This window comes from Chrysoperla carnea, chromosome 5 (assembly GCF_905475395.1).
Source record: "Chrysoperla carnea chromosome 5, inChrCarn1.1, whole genome shotgun sequence".
NCBI lineage: Eukaryota > Metazoa > Arthropoda > Insecta > Neuroptera > Chrysopidae > Chrysoperla > Chrysoperla carnea.
In genome coordinates this window covers 34,196,884-34,222,612 of record NC_058341.1, presented here as the reverse complement: position 1 = coordinate 34,222,612, position 25,729 = coordinate 34,196,884, and the positions used below count along the sequence as shown (strand labels likewise).

Below are 25,729 nucleotides of genomic sequence, written 5' to 3'. Positions count from 1 at the left end.
AAAAACATGTCGAAAAACAAGAAAATCGGAAAAGTGTGCCAATCTTTAAATGACAGACCAAAAAGAAACATAGAAATTTTGCTTCATTATGGGCTTTGGGTCTTAAACACTTATTATACTCAATTAAAAATAAATATTTTGTTTTTTATATTTATCAGTTTTTTTTTGTATAAGTATATATAAAATATCGCGAAACTATATAAATGATTTGCTTGTTACCAGGGGGCTAAGAGTTCGCGTGACATGAAATTTTGTGTTGCATTGCACCTAGAGAGAAATATTTAAGTTAACGAGAATTTTGTTATATGCCAATATAATTTTATACAAATTTATAGAACCATATAAGGTTCTCATTCTCCATTATTTCATATAAATATAATTGATATTTTGTATGCCAACTTGGTGGAAACGCAGGTGATTATAAACCCCGATAAAAAAGGATAGGAATCTTTCCTATTTAGAAGGGTTGCTATTTTATACCCGAATTTCCGACTATAACAATTTGTAACAATTTTAATAATAATGACTATTTTTACACTGGAAGCATATTCTATTAGGGGCATTTATTCAGTTTTGAGTAAATCTGATAATTTCAAGAATGCGTGACACTTTAACGAAGTCTCTCTTATAGGAATGGCCTGCATTATAGGGATGGCCTGTCCATGAATCATCGGATTAAAAAACAGTCGAAGAATTCATTACAGGTCTCGAGTTTAGAATAGGTATATTTAGCCCAAGAATGTACATATTTTTTGTTTTTATTCAAATTGCCAATCGACATTTAGAAATGAATTTATTCAACCATATACTTAAAAACATAAAATTTGATTATTCAAATATGCCGAATTCTCTAAACTAAAAGCACTTCAGATCATTTAATTACTAGTTAACAAAAAGTTTACAAAAATAAAGTTACTTAATTTACATTACAAAGCAGTTTTTGGTAATGATTGACAAAGAAAAAAAAAACTGTATTTTATAATTGATTTAAAATCGACTCATGTTCAATTTATAAACAACGTTTTAAGTAATTTAGATAAAGTTCTATAATCAAGCGATAATACCGATTAGATTAAGTGTTTTCTTTGAGTAATTACCTGCACAATTTATTATAATATAATGAGTATAAAATAAATGTACAGAAAGACCCTCTCATTCTCAACCATTTGAATACAATTCTGTTGTATTTAAGAGTTACAGAAATGTTGGAGCAAAGCGCAACAAAGTTTTTCCAAACTGTTTTTTACCTTTGATCAATTAATCTGAAGATCTTTATCAGCAGGCAAGCAACTGAGAGTGTGCCTAATCCATGTGCATTTATTTCCTAGTAAAAAATAAATAGTAAAATACTGAAATTTTGTGTGTCAATTAATGAGTATTTAATACGCCTTCGGTATAAATTTCAAGTCGATTCTCTTTACGGGTCACGATAAATTAAATAACAGCCCTTTTTACATGGTGGTATATGAAGAAGTCGTAATGGTTTTTGAATCAGTGCTTTTATAAATGTTACCTTTTATAAAAAAAACTTTTATCAATATTCCTCCAGTTTTAGCTTTAAAATAACACCAAAATTAAGAACTGTGCATAAAAATGAACAACTTTTTTTTGATAAAACCCTGAATTTAATACTTACATTCTCCTAAACCATAAAGAGAATCGATATGAATTTTCACAAAAGACATATAAAAGGTCGATTAATTGATAAATAAAATTTCAAATTTTTTAGATCATTTTCTTTTTTTCGGTATCGAATTAGCTTAAATCACAATCTATCTATAATCTATATCATTGATTATTGATGGCTATTTTGTTATGTTATATTTCAGTATTAAACGTAAAATACTGAGGAAATGAAGTTTGAAAAGACGTCATTTACCTTGAAACAAACAACATAATCTACCATTAATACATGGTAACTGATATGCACCATATATACGATTATTTTCTCCCAATTTTTATCGATAATCAAGTATAGCGCGATTACGCATGGTATAAGTGAAAAAAGTCTATTTTATCCCAAATAATAAATATAAAAGTTGAAGCTGTTACCGGATACTCAGACACAAAAAAAAACATGTTTAATCTCTGGTATGTCCTCTACTATTTTCTGTTTTGTAATTTGCAACATATTGTATTCGAGGTGTGAAACTTTTGATATCTCATTGACTTGTTATTTCATAACAATGAGCATATTTTAAGGATTAATGACTTCTTTCAATAAACAATTATTAATTAACTGAATTTAAAAATAAAATAAAAAATTTCCAATCCTTAAAAATGCAACTCATTTTATTTATTTTAAAAATTACAAGATATTATCGATTCATTTTTAGAATTCCAACATTTGATTTAGAAGTTTGTATATATACGATGATAATAAGAAAAATCAACTTAATTTTATACAGAGCTATTCAAATATTCAGGTATTATGTACTACATCTTACCTAATAAGATAGTGCGTGTTATATAACATTATATCTGTGTAAACTACTTTATATTATATAAATTTATCATCTTATTGTATTCAAATAATGTATCTGTCTATCTCTTTTTAATTGTTAAACATGTTTTTATCTCCACTTAATATATTATAAAGTGGTAGTTGTTATAAAGTCTTTTTTTCTCTTAAGAATTTTGTTTATAAAAAGGACGAATGGAATTCGAAGAATGTTAAAGAGTCTTGTGATAAGTCATTAAAATTGATTAAATTGGTATTTATTAAAAAATAATAATTATGAAAATATTTGTTTAATAATATGTGTTAAATTGAATTTGATGGTTATAATGATTTATTATTCAATAAATAATTATTTGAAGAAGACCGGTTTGTAGGTACTTTTGAAAATTGAAATACTCTGGAATGAAAAATTAATTCTTCAAAAATATATTTTCCTTATTATGTTGGTGTAGAAACACGTTATTTTTCCAGTATGTGTCTCAGAAACAATTAACAAGTGAAATTTATAAAATTTAAAAAACCCCCGACAAATGCGATTTATTCCTTGTAAACCGATTTTTGGAAACTTAGCTATAAAATATTCTCAATCAAGGCGGTTAGACCGTTGGCACTACGATGGCACAGACAGACAAACACACAGACACACACACACACATAGCGGCCAAACTAATAAAACCCTTTTTTTTTAATTCGGGGGTTAAAAAAAACTTTTTTCTTATAGTTTATTTTTCCTATAGAAGGAATAAATCTGTTTAAAAATTATTTATCATGAAAAATATCTATCACACAATTATTTTAAAATTTATCGTCATATTTTTATTTAGTTATATTTTGATCAGAATATTTGTCCTCATATTTATCTTATATTTTTTTCGACCAGAAGACTTCCATTTTTTATACAAAGCTTCTATTGATAACGATAGCAACCGTCATAGTTACAGAAAATAAGTATGTTTTCACTCATGTTTCACATGAAGGCTTAGATTTCCATTTCCTCTAAGTAAGTATACATTTTAAGTATTGTATATTAAAAAATCATAAAACATTTTTTATTTGGTTTTTATTGATATTTTATTAAAATTAATAGATTTAAAAAAGATTTTAACTAAATAAATTAAATGTCGAAGAAAATATTAATTGGTTTGAAAAAAAACTTTATAAAACTTAATAACACTCTAATTAAAAATATATAATTTGGGATTTTTATATCCATAAATTTACATAACGACAAAATTTTTCAAGGTTTTCTGACAATATTTAAATGCCAAAATTTCATCTTTATCAATAAATGTTTTCAAAAATGTTTACTAACTTTTATTATTATAAACAAAAATATTGTTAGAATTAGTTTTTTCTTAGAGATTTAATTAAAAATCTATGGCAAATAAATAAAATTATTAATTTATTATGTATTTGCAATTTACTTTTAAACAGAAAATATATACAAGCCACACTCAAAAAAAACTTTCTCTTTGTAGTGTTATGATTTGTGTTATAGGTATTTGGAAATATATTGATTGAACTGAATTATTGATTTTTTATTTATAAATAACTTTATATTATTTATTTTAATATTACTAAGATCAATTTATTTATCTTAAAAAAAATTTAATAAATTTATTTATACTCAATTCATTTCTTTAAAAAGAAATGTATTATGACTATTTCAGCCAGAATTTTTGAATGTTTTATAACCATTCATGCTTTCCATGTTTTCATAGCATACAGAAGTGAAAACTCTATTTTAAATTTTCAAACTTATTGTGATATAAAAGTTTTCACTTCCTAAAAAAGCCAAAAGACATTTTGAAAACAATTTAAATTTGTTGCTGTTGTAACGGAATACAAAATAAGTAACGGAGTTCATCAAAGAAGAGTTTAGTATATTATGCAATTTAAACAATTTAAGTTTTGTTGGACCATATACAGATTGATCAAATCCACGATTGGCTAGAGCTTTATACTTCCATGGATATCAAAACTATTTGACTGAAAATGGCAGCATTATCTTAATTTTTTCCTAAAAAACTCTAGTAAATATAAAACAATATATTTTAATGAGATAACAAATCGAAGTCTTAATCGTAGTACTTATATTTCAAATACCGTTTTGATGGATTGGTTAAATCGAGTAGGTATTTTTTTATTTTTTAAAAGCAAAATCAGTAAAAGTAGACACTTTTTATGGGCTCTATAAATACAAAGTTCTTTATTTCAAAAGACACAGAAAAAAGTTTCGCAGATTTTTCAACGAGACATCTTTCTGGCTTTGAAAAAAAATTCGTAAGAAATATTTTTAAAGATGAGAAAATGATAATTTATTAAAATCTCTTTTACATGACGTAATTTAAGTTTAATAAACTCTTTAATAGAGAAGAATCATTTTAACATTTAATTAGATAAACTTCCTTTTTAAATGAGGTTTTTATATATATAAAAAAAAAAAAAAAAAAAAAAAACGAATCATAAAACAAAATATATTTTATTAAATCCAAATTGATTGGTTAATCATTTTCGATCAGTTAAGGCAACTATTTTTTTTATACATATTAAAGTTTCTAAAAAAAAACCTTGGACGATTGGTATTTTATATTAATCTATCATCATAACTAGATCATATACATACGGACATACTTCACATTTTTCTACATAGCGTTTTCTAGTTTGATAATAAAGAACTAAAACTCAATAAAAAACTAAGAAACACGCTTTTGTAACTAGCTAAACTAAAAAATCATTTTTTTACGACAAAATGAATTTGTTGAATTTAAAGAAATTATTTTCTACCTTTTAGTTCAGCTAGTTACAAAAGCGTTATTTTTAGTTTTTTTAAACTCTTATTTAGTTTGTGTTTTTTAGTTTCTAAGACAATTATTTATTTATCAAAAATTCAGTTTAAATATGGTGGGAGCGCAAAAAAATGTGTATATTTTCAGATATAGAAATTGTTAATCCTGAAAACCCTGAAAAGGATAATCAAATAAATTTATTAAATGATTGTATTGTCATCGGTCCTTGATAAGTATGTCAAATTTTGAGTTAATCCGACGTTTTGAAGGGGGTCATATAATTCATCAATAATGAATGGGTCAATAATTCACGTTGTGTATGATTTATACTTTGCAATAGTCTACTTGTAAATAAATGGTCAATCAAAAAAATCAAAAATTATTGACTTATTTCGTAAAAAATTTTTATTTTTAGTTCATTCGGAACAAAATCACATTGACATCCAGTCTTCAGCCTACTATGCATTATTATAAATAGAAGGTACATTTGGCTTTAAGTACTACGGCTTAAACTACGATTAGAATTAAGTATCTGTACTGTATCTATAGCTAATCAACAGGAATACAAACCATATAAAATATAAACTAGTCAAATATTTTTGTATTCAAGATTTGTTGATTAAATATACCCTATGTTTTTTTTTACTTGATTACTGTCAATTTAAATGAATCTATACATGTGGATATGTGATAGATGTGATGAATGGTAAGTATTACATGTCACTATACATTTAATTATTATTAATGGTATTTAATTAACTTTCTTATCAAGATATAATTATAATGATTTAAATTTATTTTTTAAAATAAATTTATAATGAAGAAAAAAAACAGTTAATAAGGAATTAAATTAACTATAAACACAAAACATAAAAAATAAACTAGAAAAATAAATCAAAAAAAATGTTTTAATTATATTCAAGATTTGAATTTTGCTACTGGTTATGTAACGGATCATTTGCCTGTATTGAATAGACAGCAATGTTAACATTAGAACAGTAAAATAGAAAAAATAAAGTGGAAAAAATGGTTTTTAGAATCACTGGGTGGCGACACCGTTGTGTCTCAAATATCTCATTAATCTTTGCAGTTTTTGCTGCAATAGTCCAACTTCTAACTTTCTTTTCTGTGATGATTATGTAATCAGGAGTATTTCTTCATCTTTTCTTTAATTATTTTCAGTCTCACTTTTGCGGATTGATCATGCATCAGCAAAATAAATCCATCTAGCCTCGAAACTTTAATCTGATCGTTTTCTGACAATATAATTGGACCTATTTATGATCGTATTACTTATCAGTTCATTTCCCTTTCTTGCTGATTTGTCTTGTCTTCTGGGGACTACGTTGTAATAAGTTGTGTTCATGTTTTGAAGAGTTTAAGCCCCTTTGACTGTCTATCACTTTTGGTAACCCTGCAAGTCTACCATTGGCTTGCTCTTAAAAGCTTTTTTGAGTTTAATTAAGACTATTTAGCGTCTAAGGTTCTTTGATGCCAATTATGTACAACTTTTCATGCCAAGTATATATATCCTAATGAGCAAGGAACCTTGTGTTCGAAATTTTGCTTAATGAAGCAAATACTCTTTAACTTTCGCTATCATTATCGACTTACGACGTACTTTTCAGAATTTTAATCTTTCAAATATACTCAATGTCAGAAAAAATGCTCGTTTTAAAACATTCTAAGTGTTACTATTATAACATAACATATGATGAGTACGCTTAGAATGTTTTAACTGTAACATTTTTTCTGACAGTGAGTATACACAATGTAGTAAATGTTAGAATTTCCAAAACACATCCGGTACACACGTGTATCGGTCATTGCTTGCATTGTACAATAATAATATGTAAATGTTATTATTAAAATGAGCAATTAAAAATGTATTCATAATTCATTTACCTATATTGAATATATAATATTATTATTAAGTCACATGAGCAGCGAATAGCAACATATGTTCGTAAGCTTGAAATAAGTTAATTATAAAGTATTATTTTTTAAATATTAACTTTGGAATTCTTATAGGACATTAAGATTGTGTGGCTTATTAGCGTTGATTAATGTTCTGGAATTATGTAGCATATTTGTTTTAAATTATCATAAATTCTTTTATCAAAACTTTTTAACTTTGCGACATACTATAAAAATTTTATGAAAAAATATAAAAGACCTTTCAATATATTTTCGGGCATAAACAGAAAGAATATATTAGAATAGAAGAAGTAGTTATTGTTTACGATTATAAAATAATTGAAGTGCTATCAGTTCGAAATAGATAGACCTATTCCAATGTGTTTTTTTTACTAAAGGCTGGTTTAAGGGGTTAATAGTTAATTAAAGTATTTTTAACATCCAAACTAAAAAAAACGGGTGTTATAAGTTTTACCGCTGCGTGTGTCTGTGGGTTTGTCTATCTGTGGCATTGTAGCGCCTAAACGGATGAACCGATTTTGATTTTTTTGGTTTTGTTTGAGAGGTAATTTAATGGAAAGTGTTCTTAGATATGTTTCAAATGCAAGTTTAGGGTTCCGTACCAAAACAATTTGCCGAGGGTTTTTTAAATTTTGTAAATTTCACTTGTTATTTTAACATTATAGAAATTGTTGAGTGTTGCCTGTTATAAGTCTATTCTTTTTTTCACTCCACAATTTTTAAACTTAAATAAAACTACATTTAAATATTTCAACTTTAAAACATTTCTACTCCAACGTATTTCTACTTTTTAACAGTATAATTTTGAGAGTAGAAAAATACTAAAATACTTTTTTGTTAAGTAGAATTGTTTAGGAGTATTTATAGTATAACTAGCGACCCGCCCCGGCTTTGCACGGGTGCAATGCTGATACTAAATACACTACAGAAAAACTGTGAACGTTGTATATAAAAACATAGCGGCCCGCTTTGGCTTCGCACGGGTATAAAATATATAGCCTATGTGATTAAAATCGATCCAGTAGTTTTGATTTATTCATTACTGCCCGTCGCCCGCACGCGTTAAATTTTGAGTAAAACAATCCCCCTTTCCCTATACCATGAAGATTTCCTGCTATCTTTGGATTATCTAAATTCATACACTACATTTTTACTTATTTACTTTTTACATTTTTAACTATTAACCTCAAAAATAGCAGTACTTCTCCACTATTTAATGGATGTTATTATACCTTGAATCAACCTTCCTCTTGAATCACTCTATCTATTAAAAAAACCACCTCAAAATCCGTTGCGTAGTTTCAAAGATTTAAGCATACAAAGGGACATAGGGACAGAGAAAGCGACTTTGTTTTATGCTATGTAGTGATTATTAAAAAATAGAAAAAAGAAGGACAAATATTTAAAAGTAATTTTATCTAAGCAGAAAAATTTTAGATTTAGTAGTAGTTTTTAGTAGTTTTTCGATGTTTTATTGGTTCCCTGTTTAACATTTTACTGATCAACTGAAATTAATTTTTCATTTTATTATTGATTAAATAATTAATTATCAATTGTGTCGCAAAAATATTCCTTTGATATCTTATATAGATTATATAAATAAAATTAAAAATGAGTTCTTATTGTTACGAATAAAATGATTCATACACAAAATATAAGAATAATAAAATATTTGTTATAGAATTGAAAAATTAAAAAAGTTAATATTTCATATTTCTTTTTTTTACAAATTAATTTTTTTTAAGGTGTAGCTCTGGGTCTTAACCTTTGACACATTAAAATTCAATTTGTAAGTCATTCAAAACATATATGTGTTTAGTATTTATTTCTCACGTCATAATAAATAATTTTATAATTAATTTCTAGTATTTTGTTTTAATTTTTCTGTGTCTTTTACCTACACTTAAGATTTTTTTTGGGTTAAATTAGAACGTTAATTATCGATATTATAAAGAAATAATTTGTTAGAGATATTAACTGTTGAACAGTTTAAATATAATAAATATATTAAAAAACATTTTAGTACCAGTTATAAAATGGGAATAATAATTTGCACGACTTAATTTTTGCAAGATAATATCGTAAAATTGAAATGGTTGTATTTTTACTCGAAATTTGTGGCTGAAGATTCATAGTATTAAGATAAGGACATAACCAGAAAATCAGATGAATCTGGTCTGCATATCCAATGGGGCTACAAGACTATGCTGTCGATAATAACGTAAAAATTAAACATCTCACAAAACTATTTCTGCGGGGAATACGATGAAGAAGATACAAAACATCTGCTGTGTCAATTTGCCAGCACTGGGAAACTGGCTTTTTACAATCTTGGCACACGGTCTTCTAAATAGAAAAGACTGTGTTTTGATAAAAACGAAAAGTGTTTCAAGGTGAAGAAAAAGTTGTGTTGGCTGAGTATCGGAATAAGTCTACTAAATGGTCTGGAAGAGGTGGTGAAAATGGACATCGACGAAATAATTTGCTTTGGTGAAAGCTGGAAATGTCTCAAAGTGACGGATAAGAACAGGTCAGAAGAGTAGAAAGAACTCCTTAACCTTCCTTTCATTTTAAGTAACTGTCTAACAATATCGTTCTGTATCAGCGATCGCAACACATAGTTTTTTCGATTGGAGTAAAATATCCAATTTAAAACATCAAGTATTTTGTTGGGGGTTAAAGCTATTATTATGTTTTTATTACGGAAGGGTCGAAAAATAACAGATTTTAAATTGAATATACTAACCATTATTAGGAGAATTAAAATTTCAGTATGTTGCGCGTTCCAGCGTTTACGCCCTTTCTACTCACATCGTGATTTAGGGAAACAAAATTTTATTTAAAAAGATATCTATAATGCTTAGCTGTCCAAGACTTCGCTTATTTATCCTATTTTGTCTGCAATGTAAGAAATTTTAGACCTAGTGAAAATCATCAATGGTATTCTATAACTTGAACATCAAAAACATATTTAACCACACTCTAAATTCAAAAATTATTTTTAAATAGATCAATTATTCTTTAATCTCCTACAAAAAAAAAAAACATAATAAATAATAATTTACTTCGATTGTATTTTAAATAATAATAATAATAATAAAATAAAATGAAGTCAGTTTCAAGTTGAGTTATTGAATAGTGTTGCGTTGCATTGCATTCAAAAGTCAGTCCGTTAGTGTTAGTGTAAGTTATTAACATCTATGGTCGATTGATTCGGTGTATACTTTGTATACACCAACAACCAGATTCATAGACCGTAAGCTCAAAATAAAGCCAATATTTTTTATTATTCTTTTTGTCTCTCAAAGTTGGGGAATATAGAAAAATATGGTTTTAATCGCGGATAGTGTCAAATTTATGGAAATCGATTATTTCTATTTTCAAACAGATACGGTTGACAAAAAAAGTCGAGAAACACTTTGCTCATAGATTCGATCTTACATACATCAAGTTTTTGGATCAAGGTGGGGGGAAAACAGGAATTTTCGGTCTAGAGAAATAAATCAATTTTTACCTTAAAACTTTCATTATTTAACAATTTTTTCATAAGAACATAGTCAACTATATGAAGGACTTAACGAAGTGACACATGCCTTTTTCCTCCCTCGTTGTATCCACATGCGAGTCACAATTCATATTTCAATCTTCTTTATTATCAAACTTAATACTTTCTATCAAAGAGACAAAGAACAAGTGAAAACAAACAATTGACTGAGTTAATTATTGAAAAACCATGCATAGTCAGTTTTGATTTTTTTATCACATAACACATACAAAAATGTGACACATACATAACTGATATTCAAGTATAGTACATATTATAAAATTTTCGCCTAATTGGGGCCCTCCCGGGTAAACAATGATGTTTACGAAAAAATGTTTAAAACAAAAATTGTTTATTTTGTTATAAGGAACATTTTTTACATTTAAACTTGTGTTCTATCTCTAACGGTTTACAAGATGGGTCCTACGGACTCAAGACCCAATTGACCTATGATGCTCATTTACAAACTCGACCTCACTTTTTACGTCCTGAGTACGCTGAAAAAATTTCAGTTCGATATCTTTTTTCGTTTTTGAGTTATCGTGCCCACAGACGGACGGACGGACAACCGGAAATGGACTAATTAGGTGATTCTATGAACACCTATACCAATATTGTGCGTAGCATCAATATTTTTAAGCATTACAAACTTGGGACTAAACTTAGTATACTTTGCATATTACATATATGCATGGTATAAAAACGTAAAAAATCATATAATTTTTGCTCCATATAGACTCACGGACTAATATACTTTGTATACACCATTAACCAGAATCATTCAAGAGAGAGAAGGTAAATCAGACTGCATACTTGTATAGGTAGAGAAACGATAAAGAAGAAAATAGTAAAGAATCTGTGTATTTTAAAACTCTTATTTATATGAGTGTAAGTTTGTATGTATATGTAGATTGTATTATACATTGAAAAAAAAAAACAACAACAAGAAAACCACCTGCCGCCGTCTCTTGCAGAGTGAAATTTTTTTTTTTATTAAAAAACTACAGCCTCACACAACAACAAAAAATAACAAACAAACAGCCAACAAACGAATAAAACAGACATTACATACAAAACTTTAACTTAATAACAAATCAGAAGATGGGACCAAAAAAAGTATGCTTTTTTGGAAATTATATTCATTTGTGAATTTATTAGTGAATACGACATTCATTTCCAGAATCACACTCTTATTCAATTTGCATATGAACGGGAAAATTAGAAAACTATGGTCGTCAATGTGTGTAGTCAGACATAATGTCTATCATCATCTGTTCAAAAATTTCGAGAGTTAATTTTTACGGCACATGCACATTGCAACGAAAAATTAACAATACTTGAACAAGTGCTATTAGGAATTGGTTAGTCGATAAGATGACTAATTTTTGAGAATAGAGTAGTGAATATTGTAAGAAGAGCTTTTTCATACTTCATACTTCTTTTAACAAAATGAAGAAAAAATGTTTCAAATTTCAATTCAAGCCATTTTTTCAGATAATTTCGACACAAAAAGATCTTTTAATTTACAGCTTATATATTTTAAGGTAATAAATCTGACAAATATTAGAATTTGATGATTGTGAAGCTTTTAGGACGAGAATAATAAATCAATTTGTAGCTAGCGGCATAATTTTCGTTTAAATTATGATTTCGATTTAGCAGGAGTTAAAATTAGTCGAAATCCATCTTTTCGTGATGAAGTACAGTCAAATCTGTTCAAGAAAGAGTTGAAGGGGTCTTTCGCTAATAGGGGTTTCTCAATAGTTCGTTTCTGGCATATAGAGGTACAGGAGAGGTTTGTTTCACTTAGGAGGTCTATTAATAATATTTAAAATATTTAGCTATAAATATAGTAAAGCATAATTTATTGTCATACATATCAAATGTTGAATTGTCGCTTATAGAAGTAGAGGTAAGAGAGTCTCTCAGTTATAAAGGTCAGGGTAGGAAAAACGACTGGCACTTATACAGGTTTTTGTTTCTCACTTATAGAGGTTTTTGAGAGGTCAAAGTCCGGGACCTGAGAAATATTCTCACTTGTAGAGTTTTCTCGCTGACTCAGTTCTCTCTTACTCAGGTTTGGCTGTAAGAAAAATCTACATAACTGACAAAAAAGCTTCCTTTGAGTATACAATTTACCCTATTCAAGATATTTCGAGAAATATATAAACCAGATTGTAAGTGGTGACATCGCTTGAACCTAGAACGAGGTTTTCGTGAAGAAGATAGAAGAAAAAAAAATTGAATTCAATTGAACGGACGATTTTCGTACTTCAAGATCGATATATCGTCTTATACAAGTATTAACTTGGACCACTTTGTAAATGATTACATCTTGTATTATTATTTTACGCTCTCCTTCATAATTTTTATACATTCAAATATTTCTTCCAGAGCCACAATCTTATTCGTTTGTGTTCATTTAACTTACATATATATTTATCTTTGTTGGATTTACGCTGTTGGTGATAAAATTTGAAATATATATCACAAAAACAATGTATTGAAAATTAAAAAAAAAATTGAATGATTAAAAACCAGAGAATTTGACCCAGTGATATAAAAAAAATTTTTTTACTTAATAGTAAGGTAATATTTGGAAACAATTCTGGGTAATCGAGAAAAGTCTGTAAACAATTAAAAAAAATTATTGGATTATAGTAAATGTGTTAAATTGAATGTAGATGTTCCCCTAACAAGTTAATATTTATTGAGTCAATGATTTCAATATTTAATTCAAGAAAATTTAATTAGTATTTGACTCTTAAGAACACATTTTCTTGCAACTAGTATCCTTAAGTCATGTTTCTTTTATAATAGACTTATGCACTGTTTCAAATATCTATATATTTTTTCCTCTATATTTGAGCATACCTATATCCAGCGGCTCCCTTTGATTAACATATGTTGAAATTAGGTATGTTTCAAACGCAGTTGTTTTCAGCTGTTTGGATAGGATTTCCAGGGTAAAAACGCTTTATTCGACGAAATTATGCTTTTTCGTATCTAGAAGGCTGCCATAAATTGAGCTTGAGGATTGTATCTCTATTGGGTTATTATCAAAGAAGTGCCGTTTTAAGTTAAAATAATTTAATGGTTTTTGCGGTTTTAAGTTTTTTCGCACTTCTTAACTAAGAAACTTAAATGTCATAAGTAACTAAAAAATTCCGAGCCACTTACTCAGGTTATAGGTTCAATTATATAATAGTAGGCAAGTGTACACTTTACCCTATTAATAGAATAACTGGTTAAGTTCAATAGACTTAAATTAAAAATAAAAAAAAACATTCTTAAATAAAATATATACATAGATTTTAATTTTATAGCCGCAGAAGAGAACTAATTAAAATACATAAATTATAATTACTATTCATTCGTCTTCCACTATTCAGTTTACTACCTATAATAAGTGTGTTCATGTGTGGTTGTGTGTGTATGTGTTTCTTGACTTTAACTGGCTGACTTGATCATAGAATAGTCAAAGACTTGAGACTATTTTTCAACATGGCGCTTGTCTCTCACTTTTTAAAACCTTTTAGATGTTGATTTATCAACAAATGCCAACTTCATCTTTAAATTTAATAAAAAATAGGGCTTTAATTTTTATAAACAGAATTAAAATAATCAATTTTAATGAATTTTTTGCCTGAGATTAATATATGAATGTAAAAATTACTGCACGTATATAGATGATTTATCCTATAGGTTTTGTGAACTTGTATAGAAATGTACAAAATTAGTCGAAACACCTCCGGAGATTTTTCCAAAATAAATGCTTAACTCAAAATGTATAAGAATTGAGCCGTTCTAATTTTTCAAGATAATAAAGACGATATTATGGATTTTGATTGATTTTCAGGGTTTAATTTCCTTCATAAAAGTATCCGTTTTACTGAAATTATTTACGAAAAATGTAAGCAGCAAAACAGATACTAAAAAAATAAATGAATACACAATCTCCAATGAATTCTTAGAACAACTTGTGGGTAATCTCTTTGATCTTCAAAAACAAACATACACTAATTAAACTATGGTGGAAGCGACTTCAAAAATATATAAAATATAATATATTTTCTATAAGTCAAGCTATTATTTTAATCATATGAATACTAGAAAATAAACTTCAAGCTTTTAAATAAGATTACGTGTAGAGGCGTTTAGATGATTTCTCCTAATTTGTTGTCCTCAAAATGTAAGGCAGGTTTTATAAAAGTATTCTTTTACTATTTCTACGTCAATAAAAAATAAATAAATGAGTCCAAAATGAAATAATTTTACTAAAGTTACAGTAAAAATCTGTTGACATGACATGGATTAATAATTCTCGTGCATGTTTTGATGCGTTATGCTCCTGAACTATAATTACTTTCGATGCTAGAGAGACAATAATTGTCTAACAATTCTTCACCTTATATTTTACCTTCAATTTGAATATACAAACATTAAAATGATTATTTTACTTCGTAGTAATCATTTAAATTTAAAAAAAATTTAATTTTCTGAGTATTAATTCTAAAACTATATAAAATAAATAAATGTTCACATCATCGAATTAATTGTTTTAAGTTTTATGGTGTGATGATTATTTTTGAGTAATAAAAGAGAAATTAAATTATATGAAGTATAAATTTGCTTGTTTAATAATTTGAACTTTTATTAGATTCTATAGGGTTTTATCCCTTAAGAATTATGAATTTGTTGTTCATCACATATTCATTTTGTTAAGAAACGTAAGGTCAAATTATTTTAGAAACTTCTTGGTTGTTCTATCAAGCATCGAAATTTTTTCAATTCTAGAAATGTTATTCATGTTTATGCAATTGACTATTTGATGAATTTCAAAGAATATTTGATGAATTTCATACTTCAAAAGCCAAGAATATTGGTAAATTCCGGAACTCGATTGTGACTTCTATCTTTTTCGGTTAAATGAATGGTATTTGCTTTACAATTCTCTAGATCAGGCATGGGCGAGCTAATTTAAGTCAAAGTCACCATTGCTATAACTTTATTGTGTGTCATAAACTTATTGTGTGTCTCTCTATCTCAGTTTCTCTAATAGTAATGAGATAGGTAGAAAAAAAAAATGTTCTCCCTCTGTCTTACTCGAATTTTAGGTTGTCACTGGTTAGGTTGTGACTGTCTTACTCGTATGTTAAGTTAGGAGTCTGAGGGACTTCTCTAAGCCACGTTTGTGAAATCGAGAATACAAAAAAGTTTCCGGATGATAAACTCTTGAATTCGTTTTTATGAATTTTGATTATTTGATTTTCAAAGAAGGTGAGGATATTACCAGAATAACATTACAAATAGTACGGCAGATAATCCTTAACATTGCATCGTCGTCCTTTTAAAAAGTGGTGCAAAATAAATCTATGGTCATGTGTTATTGTGTACTGAAATCACTTTCCGATGCAATATACCTTTTTTTACTTCTGTTTACAATTTCCATGGCATAGACAATTAATTGCTTGTCTACAAACTTTGAAAAAGGAATTTCTTGGTCTCCAAATACGTAAAAATAGTTTTGGAGGGCATTTTGAAGGAAGAGAATGAAATAGAAAATTGTTTTTGACCAATTTAGCATTTTTTAAAATTTTGACTTCTATTTTTTCCGCTTCTCCCAAATTGTCTTTCAAATTTTTGTACATAACATTTTATTTTCAGGTGTCAGCCAAAAACTGGATGTTGAAACTGATAACAGAAAATGTGTACGAAAAATGATCTGCGCGCCGATAGAACCCTTATAAGAATGGTTTGTGATTGAATTTTGCATCACTGTAATTCGTAGGGCAGAGAATCGAAAATCCAAATCTTGAAATCATCTGCAATATTATTACATCTTAATATATATATTTCTTGTGTGTGTGTGTATGTGACTGAACTCCTCCTAGACGGCTGGACCGATTTTGATGAAATTTTTTGTGTGAGTTCAAGGGGATTCGAGGATGGTTTAGATTTACAATTTGGTCCAGTACAACTGTTTTTGAGGGCTCCGTACCAAAAAAATGAAATTTCATTAAATGGTGGGAGCGCATATAAATCACATTATGTATACTATGTGTACTATGTATTTTTAATAGTATTCAGGTATTGTCAATAGGCATTTATTAGAGCCATATGCGAGCGCAGCGAGCTCTACTATCAAAGGTCAGGCCAAAGGTCGAAGGTCAGGCCACTCCAATAAATAGGAGTTAAATTGGGGTTTAGCGGGATGGGTTTAGCGGACAGGCTAAACGTAGTATAGGTATTCATGAATTGGAGTTACGTTTTTACGGGACAACGTCCGTCGGGGCCGCTAGTATAAAATATTATGATTTTGTTACATTATTTTCATTTTTATTTTGGATTATGATGAAGACGAAAGAGTTATTAACAGATTTGTTGCGCTCTTTTTTTTTACAACATTTTTTTCTGTTGTTGTTGTTTCAAATGTAAAAGATTGTATGTGTGTAGGTATAAAAATCACATTCCTTATTGGTTCATGTAATCAAAATATGTGTTATCTTCTTACAATGATGTTATTAAATATCAAAGGTATTATAATTATTTTTTTATTAAAAAAAAAACATTCATTCTACAATATTTTGTTAGGTTTATTTGAATGGTTAATAAACATTCCACTGTAATAGTCAAACCAAAAAAAAATATATATATATATACAATGGACCTTAAGTTTTGTTTGAAAATAGAAGGAAAAAAAAACATTGATGAGTCATTTCTTTGATTATTTTATGAAAAATGTCTGATTTAAAGTTATGGAAAAAAGAGAAGTACTTAAAGATTGCATTATTCAAGGACCAAAATATAATCAAAAATATCTTTGTTTGATATTGTTTTTATGCAAAGACAGAATTGATGTTCAGTTTTCCAATTTTAAAACTAGGAATTTCCGTGGTTGAAAACAGGCTGATTCGGAATATCTTTCGGCATATAGAACTGACCTACTTTGACATAATATAGATTTTTCAGTCATTTATTTTAACTTTCCATATATATTCGTTTTATGGTCAGGAATATGTATTAACATCACTTTTAGATGGAAGTCTTTGTGAAAGCTCTTGTGTATGTGTGTTCGGGGACATTTTTCGATCACCATTTCTCGTAAATGAAAGCTGATAAAAGAAGAGGTGGTAGAAATAAATGCCTTTTTTTAGGAAATTTCGAAATGTTTTAAAGTGAAAGTATAAAATAACTGGACTATGAGCCTAAAAAAATTTTACTTTTCATACTTTAATCAGGGGTTTTAAAAACTATGCTTCTTTAAAAAACAAAAATTATTTTTACATATATTGTTAAATTTTTAAACAGTCATTGTATAATGATTAAAACTTTTGAATGTTTCTGTACATTAATAACGTAGAGCGAGAATAACATGGAATATACGATTGGATTTGTTTTTTTTTTTATAAAGTTAAGTTAATCTTTTTGTATTATATATACTTCGTAAAGAATCGTGACTTGATTATTATTTCATTTGTGATTCAATTCCATTTCAAATCTAAAAATATTTTAGTTCATTTTATTTCAAAGTTCTTTTTATCGTTGAGCTTCAAACCGAAGTGATATTAGTCTTAGTCTTTAATGTTATCTTTCAAATTAAACCGAACACGTTTTTCGCAAACGAATTGTAAAGATTTGAACAAAGTCGTCTTTGGTAGTCGAAAGATCTTCGTCGATCTTTGGTATCGTTTTCTTATATATAAATGCAGGTATTATTAAGTTATTTTTGAACAAAATCTTTAAAAAACTATTTAAAATGTGTCAGTTTTAATTGATATATGCTCAAATTTTATTTCATTCTGTAAAAAAGTGGATTTACGAATAGTCTCCGGACCTTACGTTACGCACCTTAAATTTGGTAAGTGTGACTATTCGCGCTCGTATCGCGCTGATCATATTTAACTCGTGAATCACACTATCACAGAATAAACGCAAGGGACGAAAACCCACTGACTCATGCTAACTTGACCCCGTTAAATACAAGGCCAACCCGTGGATCAAAGGTTGAATTCAGGGTCCAAAAATTATGTAATAATCACTCCGATATCTGATAGCTACCAAACACATTGGTGTAATAAATTGTTTAGTATAAATGCCAAAGTTGTGGAGCTACTTTTTAAAAATTTTCTGATTTAAAAGTTTACAAATCGGGGATTTTTTTAGTGGTCAATTTCAAGAAGTGCATAAATTTTTCTCTTTAATGGACTTAAAAATACTTTTTATAAATTACTATAATCAGTTTTTGAATCATTTAAGTACTATTGTATTGTGTGTACAAGTTATAACCGCAGAACTTCAGGAAATGGTTGCTAATAACGAAAATTTTTAGGTCTTTCTTATGTCTTCGCACCCGAATACTTCCCAAAAAGTCATTTTTTTCGAAATTTCTACACCTCGCATTTAGAAAAGAAGAAATATCTATCATTTGCTGAAGTCCTGCTGGTATAACTTGGGCCACCCTGTAAATATATTAATATTTGAACAGTATATAAAAAGTAAACATACGTATACACTTGAAGTACCTGTATATGTAAATGTATTTACTTCATTATACATAAAAGAAGAGATCAAAGTGAAATAATGCCGGTATAATTTAATTTTATTATAATACCAACCAAGTTAATTTGTCCTCACTTGTTGTACGTTCGACGCGATACGATGGATAGATGGATGTACGGCTTATATTACACGATACTAAATTATATTGAATTTATGGAATGATACCTGTTGAGAAAAACTCTTAATACAATGTCATATAAACAAGGAAATACCGCAAAAGTTTTTTATTTTTCTATTGACCGGAAAACGATTAAATAAATGAGAGTTTATTTAATAAATTTTGGATTCGTTCTTTATTTAATTTTATTGTTATGAATCTATAATGCAAATTTTTGGGTAGTTAGTTAAGAATGGAATATGCAGTTTTCTGAGAACTTTGTCCTGAAACGAATTGTTTGAGAGGTACAATTTCCCGAATGTTTTTCAAATATACAAAAAAAAAACTTTTGAAATAAATTCAATAACTCTATCAATTATTTCTTTGTAAATGACTTAACGCAAGTTCGACACAATGTAAAACCTTTATTTATCGAGAGTTTTTAGCGCATGGAGCACATCGGATGGTCAAAATATTTTTAAAATATAATATTGTAATAAAATAAAGTGTGTAGTTATGAAAGGTATGTATACACGATACATTTGTCCATGTTTCTTTGCTGCATTTATTAATTAAAATATCAAACGTTACAGTTTTAATACATTTTTATAAAAAAGTCAATATTATAACAAAACCTGTTTTTATTAAGATAGTATGATCTTTTTAAAATTAGTATGAGATCTATTACATTTCTTGATGGATTAAAGATAAAAACGATTTATGCTTAGTTCATATAAAAGGTGGGGCAGATTAGTGTGTGATTTTAAAAAGGATGTAAAGAGAATTCCTACCAATATTTTACAAATTATCTTTTTACCAATTCAAACTACATAAAAAAGCTTTTCAGAAAATTAAGTATTGATCAAAATTAATTGTGTTTTTAAATTAATTAAGTAAATTTTTATGGGACACCATATTCTCCTTGCATATTTTCCTTTTGCCTGGCATTTAAAAATATTGTAGAATGCCAGTGCCAATATGTTCAAATCCCACGTTAATGGGATAAAGCGTATTATAATTACTCGTTTTTGACAAAATTAAACAAAAACGTTTAACAAAAACATTTTGATACAATATTAGTTATATTTCGAAAACTTTGATTTGTAAACAATGGTATGACTGAAGCCATACACTTTGAGAAGTTAAAAGTCCTTTATATTTCGAGGAAGTTCCAGAAGATAAGACGTGAATTCCACTACATAGTAATAACTATTTATAAATAATTTTGTTTATACATTTTATTTTCTTGCAAATTAAATGTATGATTTATAATGATTTGAAAATTTATTTATTGCCATAAATTTATTGGACAAAAATTAAGTTTACGTTTTAAATAAATTACTTTCGAAAGCATGAAGTTTATTAAAATAAATCTGATCCACAAATCATGAAAATTTAGTTTAATTTTTTTTGCGCTTTCATTTTAACGTACTAACGCGATTTAAAACATCTTTGTGATTCAGCGTCCTATGGAAAAATTAGTTAAAAATTAAAAATGAATCTTGGAATCAAAACTTAGTTGATTTAAACGATCTACGAACTTCAAGAATCAATAGCGGTAAATATGCTTGATATTTCAAAACGCGTAGATACTTGGATACTTTAGGGTGTACTTTTTAACAAATAGAAAAGGGAATGAATTTAAAAAAAACTTTATCATTAGAATTTTTTTCTCTATACCACTGTATTCTGCGTGTGTGGTCATTTTGAAACATCTTGTTTGTAGCATGTCAATTTTATTTAAAAGTAACTGTTGCATAAATACATATTATTCAATTTATTTGACATTAATTCTGATGTAAATCAGTAAAAATGAACTAATTAATGTAACCGCGTATGTAAATTAAAGGAAGTGAAGAATTTACAACAGAGTAAATAAAAATAAAAAAACAAAACATTATTGTAAATTGTAGTAACTTTTCAATTTCTCAGACTTACATAAAATTGATAGTGATCTAAATTTTTAAGTAGTTATGTTTAACATTAGAATAATAAATAATTCTGCTCTTTTACACCTAAAAATTGAATAAAAGAGTATAGTGTTGTACCTCGACAATATACTTTGAGTCACTATTCAATTTTTTGATTTAGGAGTAATTGTTGTTTCCTTTGGTGAACTAATGTTCAAGTGAGCGCCTTTAGATATAATCAGTAGTGTTTGATCCAATAGATAGTGGTCGATTGTACATTATGGTATTGTGCCTTGGATCACACATGAATAAAATAAAAATATAGTTTTCATCAAGATCTGTTTAATATTTTTAAATTTTCAATAAAATACAAAATGAGTATAGGAATGGTAAAGTTATGTAAAGAGATCATGACTATTATATATTTAAATCTACATGGCGACTCATGGTACAGCACTCGCCCTAATTGTTAATTTAATTTCTGTTAAATTTTTAAATCTCTCACAAAAAAATTGTGAATTATATAAGCAAATACAGATGGTATACTATTTATTCATCAAAAACACATTAACTGACTGCAGCGTTGACGAGAGAATCTCTCAAAAAAAATCTTTTATAAGATATGGTGAGAAAGAAATTTCAAAATGTATATAAAAAGACAAAATATAAGAAGAAAAAAAGTTATAATGACTTTTTAAAACAGTTGTCACAAAAAAAAAAACAAAAAACGTAGCACTAATCATAAAAGTAAAGAAAATTTTATGGATTCAAAAATAAAATGATCCCTCTTTTATTAACAAATATCATAAATTAGTTCATATGGGGAATTTTTGTGTGTTTGTGGGTTTTTAGATGCAAGGTGTGAAATTGTATGGGATTCCATTTCTCATTAAAAGCCGCTTTCACGTATAAAATAAAGTATTATAAAAGGTCAGTCTTTTTTTCTAGTAAAAATTTTTCTGTTTATCGGCTCAATAAACGTATACCTGAGTAACTGGAATTACTATATACTTCCATTTCATTTGAATCCTCTTTCAAAAGTAGATCACTTTGTCTAGGACCTGCGCAAGGCCATCTCAAGTATGAGATGGCCTTATGCCACAAATCTGATAGGATCTAGGGACAGGCATCTCGGTAGCATTAGTTTGTCAAATAAGCAGATAAGTGGGATTTTATATTAAAATGTTTTCGGTATCTTCCGTTCACAAACTCCAGGTGAATATTGGTATAGTTACTATCAAACACTGCGATAGCAAAAAGGTTAAACCTTATTATTCCATTATTGAATTTCCTGTCAACATAAACACTTGTAAAATAAAGTTCTTGACATGAGAGACCAAAGTACGGAAAAGGTAATCGAAGTTTGAATGGGGTACCTAACTATGTATAAAATGCAATAGATACTTAAAGAAAATGGATGCTTCGAGTATACCCAAGTTGTTTTAAATTTAAAGGAATTAATTATATATTTATAAAGAGAATAGTAATAGACTTACCTATGGTCTCGTAAATGATCCTGTCGTCGAAAAGCTTTTCCACAAATATCACAAGAATATGGCCTTTCATCCGTATGAGTACGTTCATGTATTAATAAATTATATGATTTTGTAAATTGTCGATTACAAAATTTACAGATAAACTGTTTTTTCGGTCTTGAAGCACGACCTGGCGCACGTAATAATCGACGATCTAAATGTGGATGCATTTGTACATTAGGACTAGGTGGAAATAAAGCTGATGTTCCTGGAAATGGAAACGCTGATGGATTTGTTGCAGTTGGTCCGGCACCAGCCATAAATGCACCAGGATATGGAGCCGATCCACCAGACGCAGATCCCGTTTCCAATAAATTTGGTGGAGGAGGTCCTGCGGGACCTCTATGATGTGGTAAAAGCATTGCAGCGGCTGCAGCTCGTGCAGCTGCAACACATGCAGCTTCTTCACGTAAAGCCAACTCTTTTCGTTTATCAGCCATCATAGCCATAATTTCAAAACTTGAGGACGATGATTTCCGTACATTTGAATAGTTAACAGCCGACGATTGACTATTCCTTTCATCGATTTTTTCCGTTTGTCTATCTGTACGACTTTCACGTATTAACTCGGATGTCATTAATGGATGCATTTCCCCAGGATATAGTACGGGATGTAAAGTACGAGACGGTACAACAGGTACAAATGCAGAAGATTCACGGTGATGATGCGCCATATTGGTTGAACCACCAGCACTGCCTGGTGGTGGAATTAGTCCAGCACCAAGTGCAGCTAAATGATGGTGATATGCTATTGATTGAGCCTCATAGCTAGATCGACTTCCAGATGAACTTCGTACTGGATTAGAAGAATTACCAGGTCCACTTGGACCACCTGGTGATGAGTGAAAATCTCGTGGTGGTCGCGATAGTTGTAATGGACGGTCTTCAGATGTACGTGGTGGTGGAACCACCGTGGTAGTACCACTTTCGGTAGGCATTTTAGAATCTGTAAATAAAACAAAAAAACAATCAATACTATAGTTTTACGAAATATTCTTGCAATGTTTTCTGAAATAATCACAAATGGCGATTTTAAGGATATGAGATTTGTAGATAAGCTAACAGTTTGGATGTTGGCATACAAGACAAAATACAGACATTGACCACTACGGTGATAGAAGTAAGTTCTAAACGTTCAAAATTTGCTGTATTTCTAAAAATTTTCCAAAACGAATCAGATGTAAGACTTTTTTGGAACAGTCTTGAAGCAAAGAAGGTAAAATAAATCGAACTGGTGGCAGTAAAAAATATTCAAGACATATTCGTCACTCAAATCTAAAATCTAATCCAGATTATGGATATCATTTAATTGTTACCATAAAGATCAAAACCCAGAAAAAAGGAGTTCGTTCAGCGTAAGTTTTCAAATCTTTGAAAACGTTTAAAACTGCCACTGATCGTTAATATTATAAAAGTATCACCATTTCTAGATCAAATGTTTTTACTTATTATAATCATTTATTTGTTGTTAAATTCCTATATTCCTCAAAAATAAGGTTAAGGAGGAATTTTTTCTCGGTTATGAGTATGGGGACTTATGTAAAAAAACAAGAGTGACTTTTTAGGTCAAAAATAGGAGAAAAATGCCTTCCCCCGAAGGCGGTTTATTCCACAATATTTTAACGTAAAAATGTTATTACATAATTTTAAAAGTATGACTAAACATGCTTAAGTACGTTATTTCTTAAGTCAATACAACGTTTTTTTTTTCATTTAATAAATAAATAAATAATATTCTATGAACTTTTATATTTATTGTTAAAAGAAGATAGACATACATTACATATGATAATACTTTGTTTAAATAAAATAACATAAGAAATTCAATCTTTCTCAGAAATTCAATTTTCTATCAATTACCTATGCATATATAAGTTTTTATGTGATATTGACAAACCAAATAGTCATTGAAAAAGAATATTATTGTATATGGTAATGGATTGTGAAGTATTACTACTTTTTCCAACTTCTTCTTCTTTAGTCAGCCAGACAACTTGTCGCTTTTTAAAATTAACAATTCATATACAGAACATCCCAACAAAATATAACGTTACTTGGTGATTTAAAACAAAAATTGAGCTGTTGGTGTTGTATCGGCATTGATCTCGTATTCGAGATGAGTACGAAAAATGTTCAAAATGTGTCCTTTTGATAAATCAAAATATATTCTAAGAACTAATCTACATAAAGAGCTATCCACATATTTCGTTGATTTAATTACAGAATAATTTTTCTAATTTGTTTTTTTAACCCCTGAACTAAAAAAAGGGGTGTTAGAAGTTTGACTGCTATGTGTGTATCTGTCTGTGGCATCGTAGCGAGTAAACGGATGAACCGATTTTAATTTTTTTTTTTTGTTTGAAAGGTATTTTAACGGAGAGTGTTCTTAGCTATGTTTCAAGTGAAATTTAGGGTTCCGTGTCCGAAAAATTGATCGGGGGTTTTTAAATTTTGTAAATTTCACTTGTTTAATTGCTTTATTTGGGTGATTAATAATTTGAAAACCACATATTTAAAATTTTAATGTGTTTTGATTTTTAATTACCTTAGTTAATTTGTAAACAAATCAAAAAGAAACTTTTAGATAAGATTTTTTATGAATGCCGATACCGACACATAATTTTACATAAGGTTTTAGCAAAATACGAGCGGTTTCTTTCATTTTCCTTTATTTGTATCATCTTTAACTATACTATAAATATATACCGAGACTTATAAATAAAAATTCCTAGTAGTTCCTAAACATTTATTTAGATTGGCAAATAAATTTAAATTATGTTCTTTTTATTCCTAATCACTTATGAAAATTATAAAACCAGGAGGAAATAGCCAAAATCATGGCCGTATTGAGAGGATGGCTGGAAGTTTAGCTGTTCTCCTCCTAAAACTTTAT

General features: G+C 28.3%; 1 protein-coding gene across 2 annotated transcripts in view; it reads right to left on the bottom strand.

Moving 5' to 3' along the window:
• Positions 1 to 25,729, bottom strand: part of LOC123299698 (protein bowel) — an 88,263-nt gene that overhangs the window by 51,884 nt on the left and 10,650 nt on the right. The window contains exons 2-3 of one of the 2 annotated variants that reach the window (XM_044882000.1): positions 23,450 to 23,782; positions 22,798 to 23,314 (exon numbers count right to left, since the gene is read on the bottom strand). In XM_044882000.1, the coding sequence (XP_044737935.1) occupies positions 22,798 to 23,314; positions 23,450 to 23,774 (842 nt within the window). In that variant the 5' untranslated portion in view covers positions 23,775 to 23,782. Of the gene's footprint in view, positions 1 to 22,797; positions 23,783 to 25,729 lie in introns of both variants that reach the window. The other variant, XM_044881999.1, reaches the window with a different exon arrangement.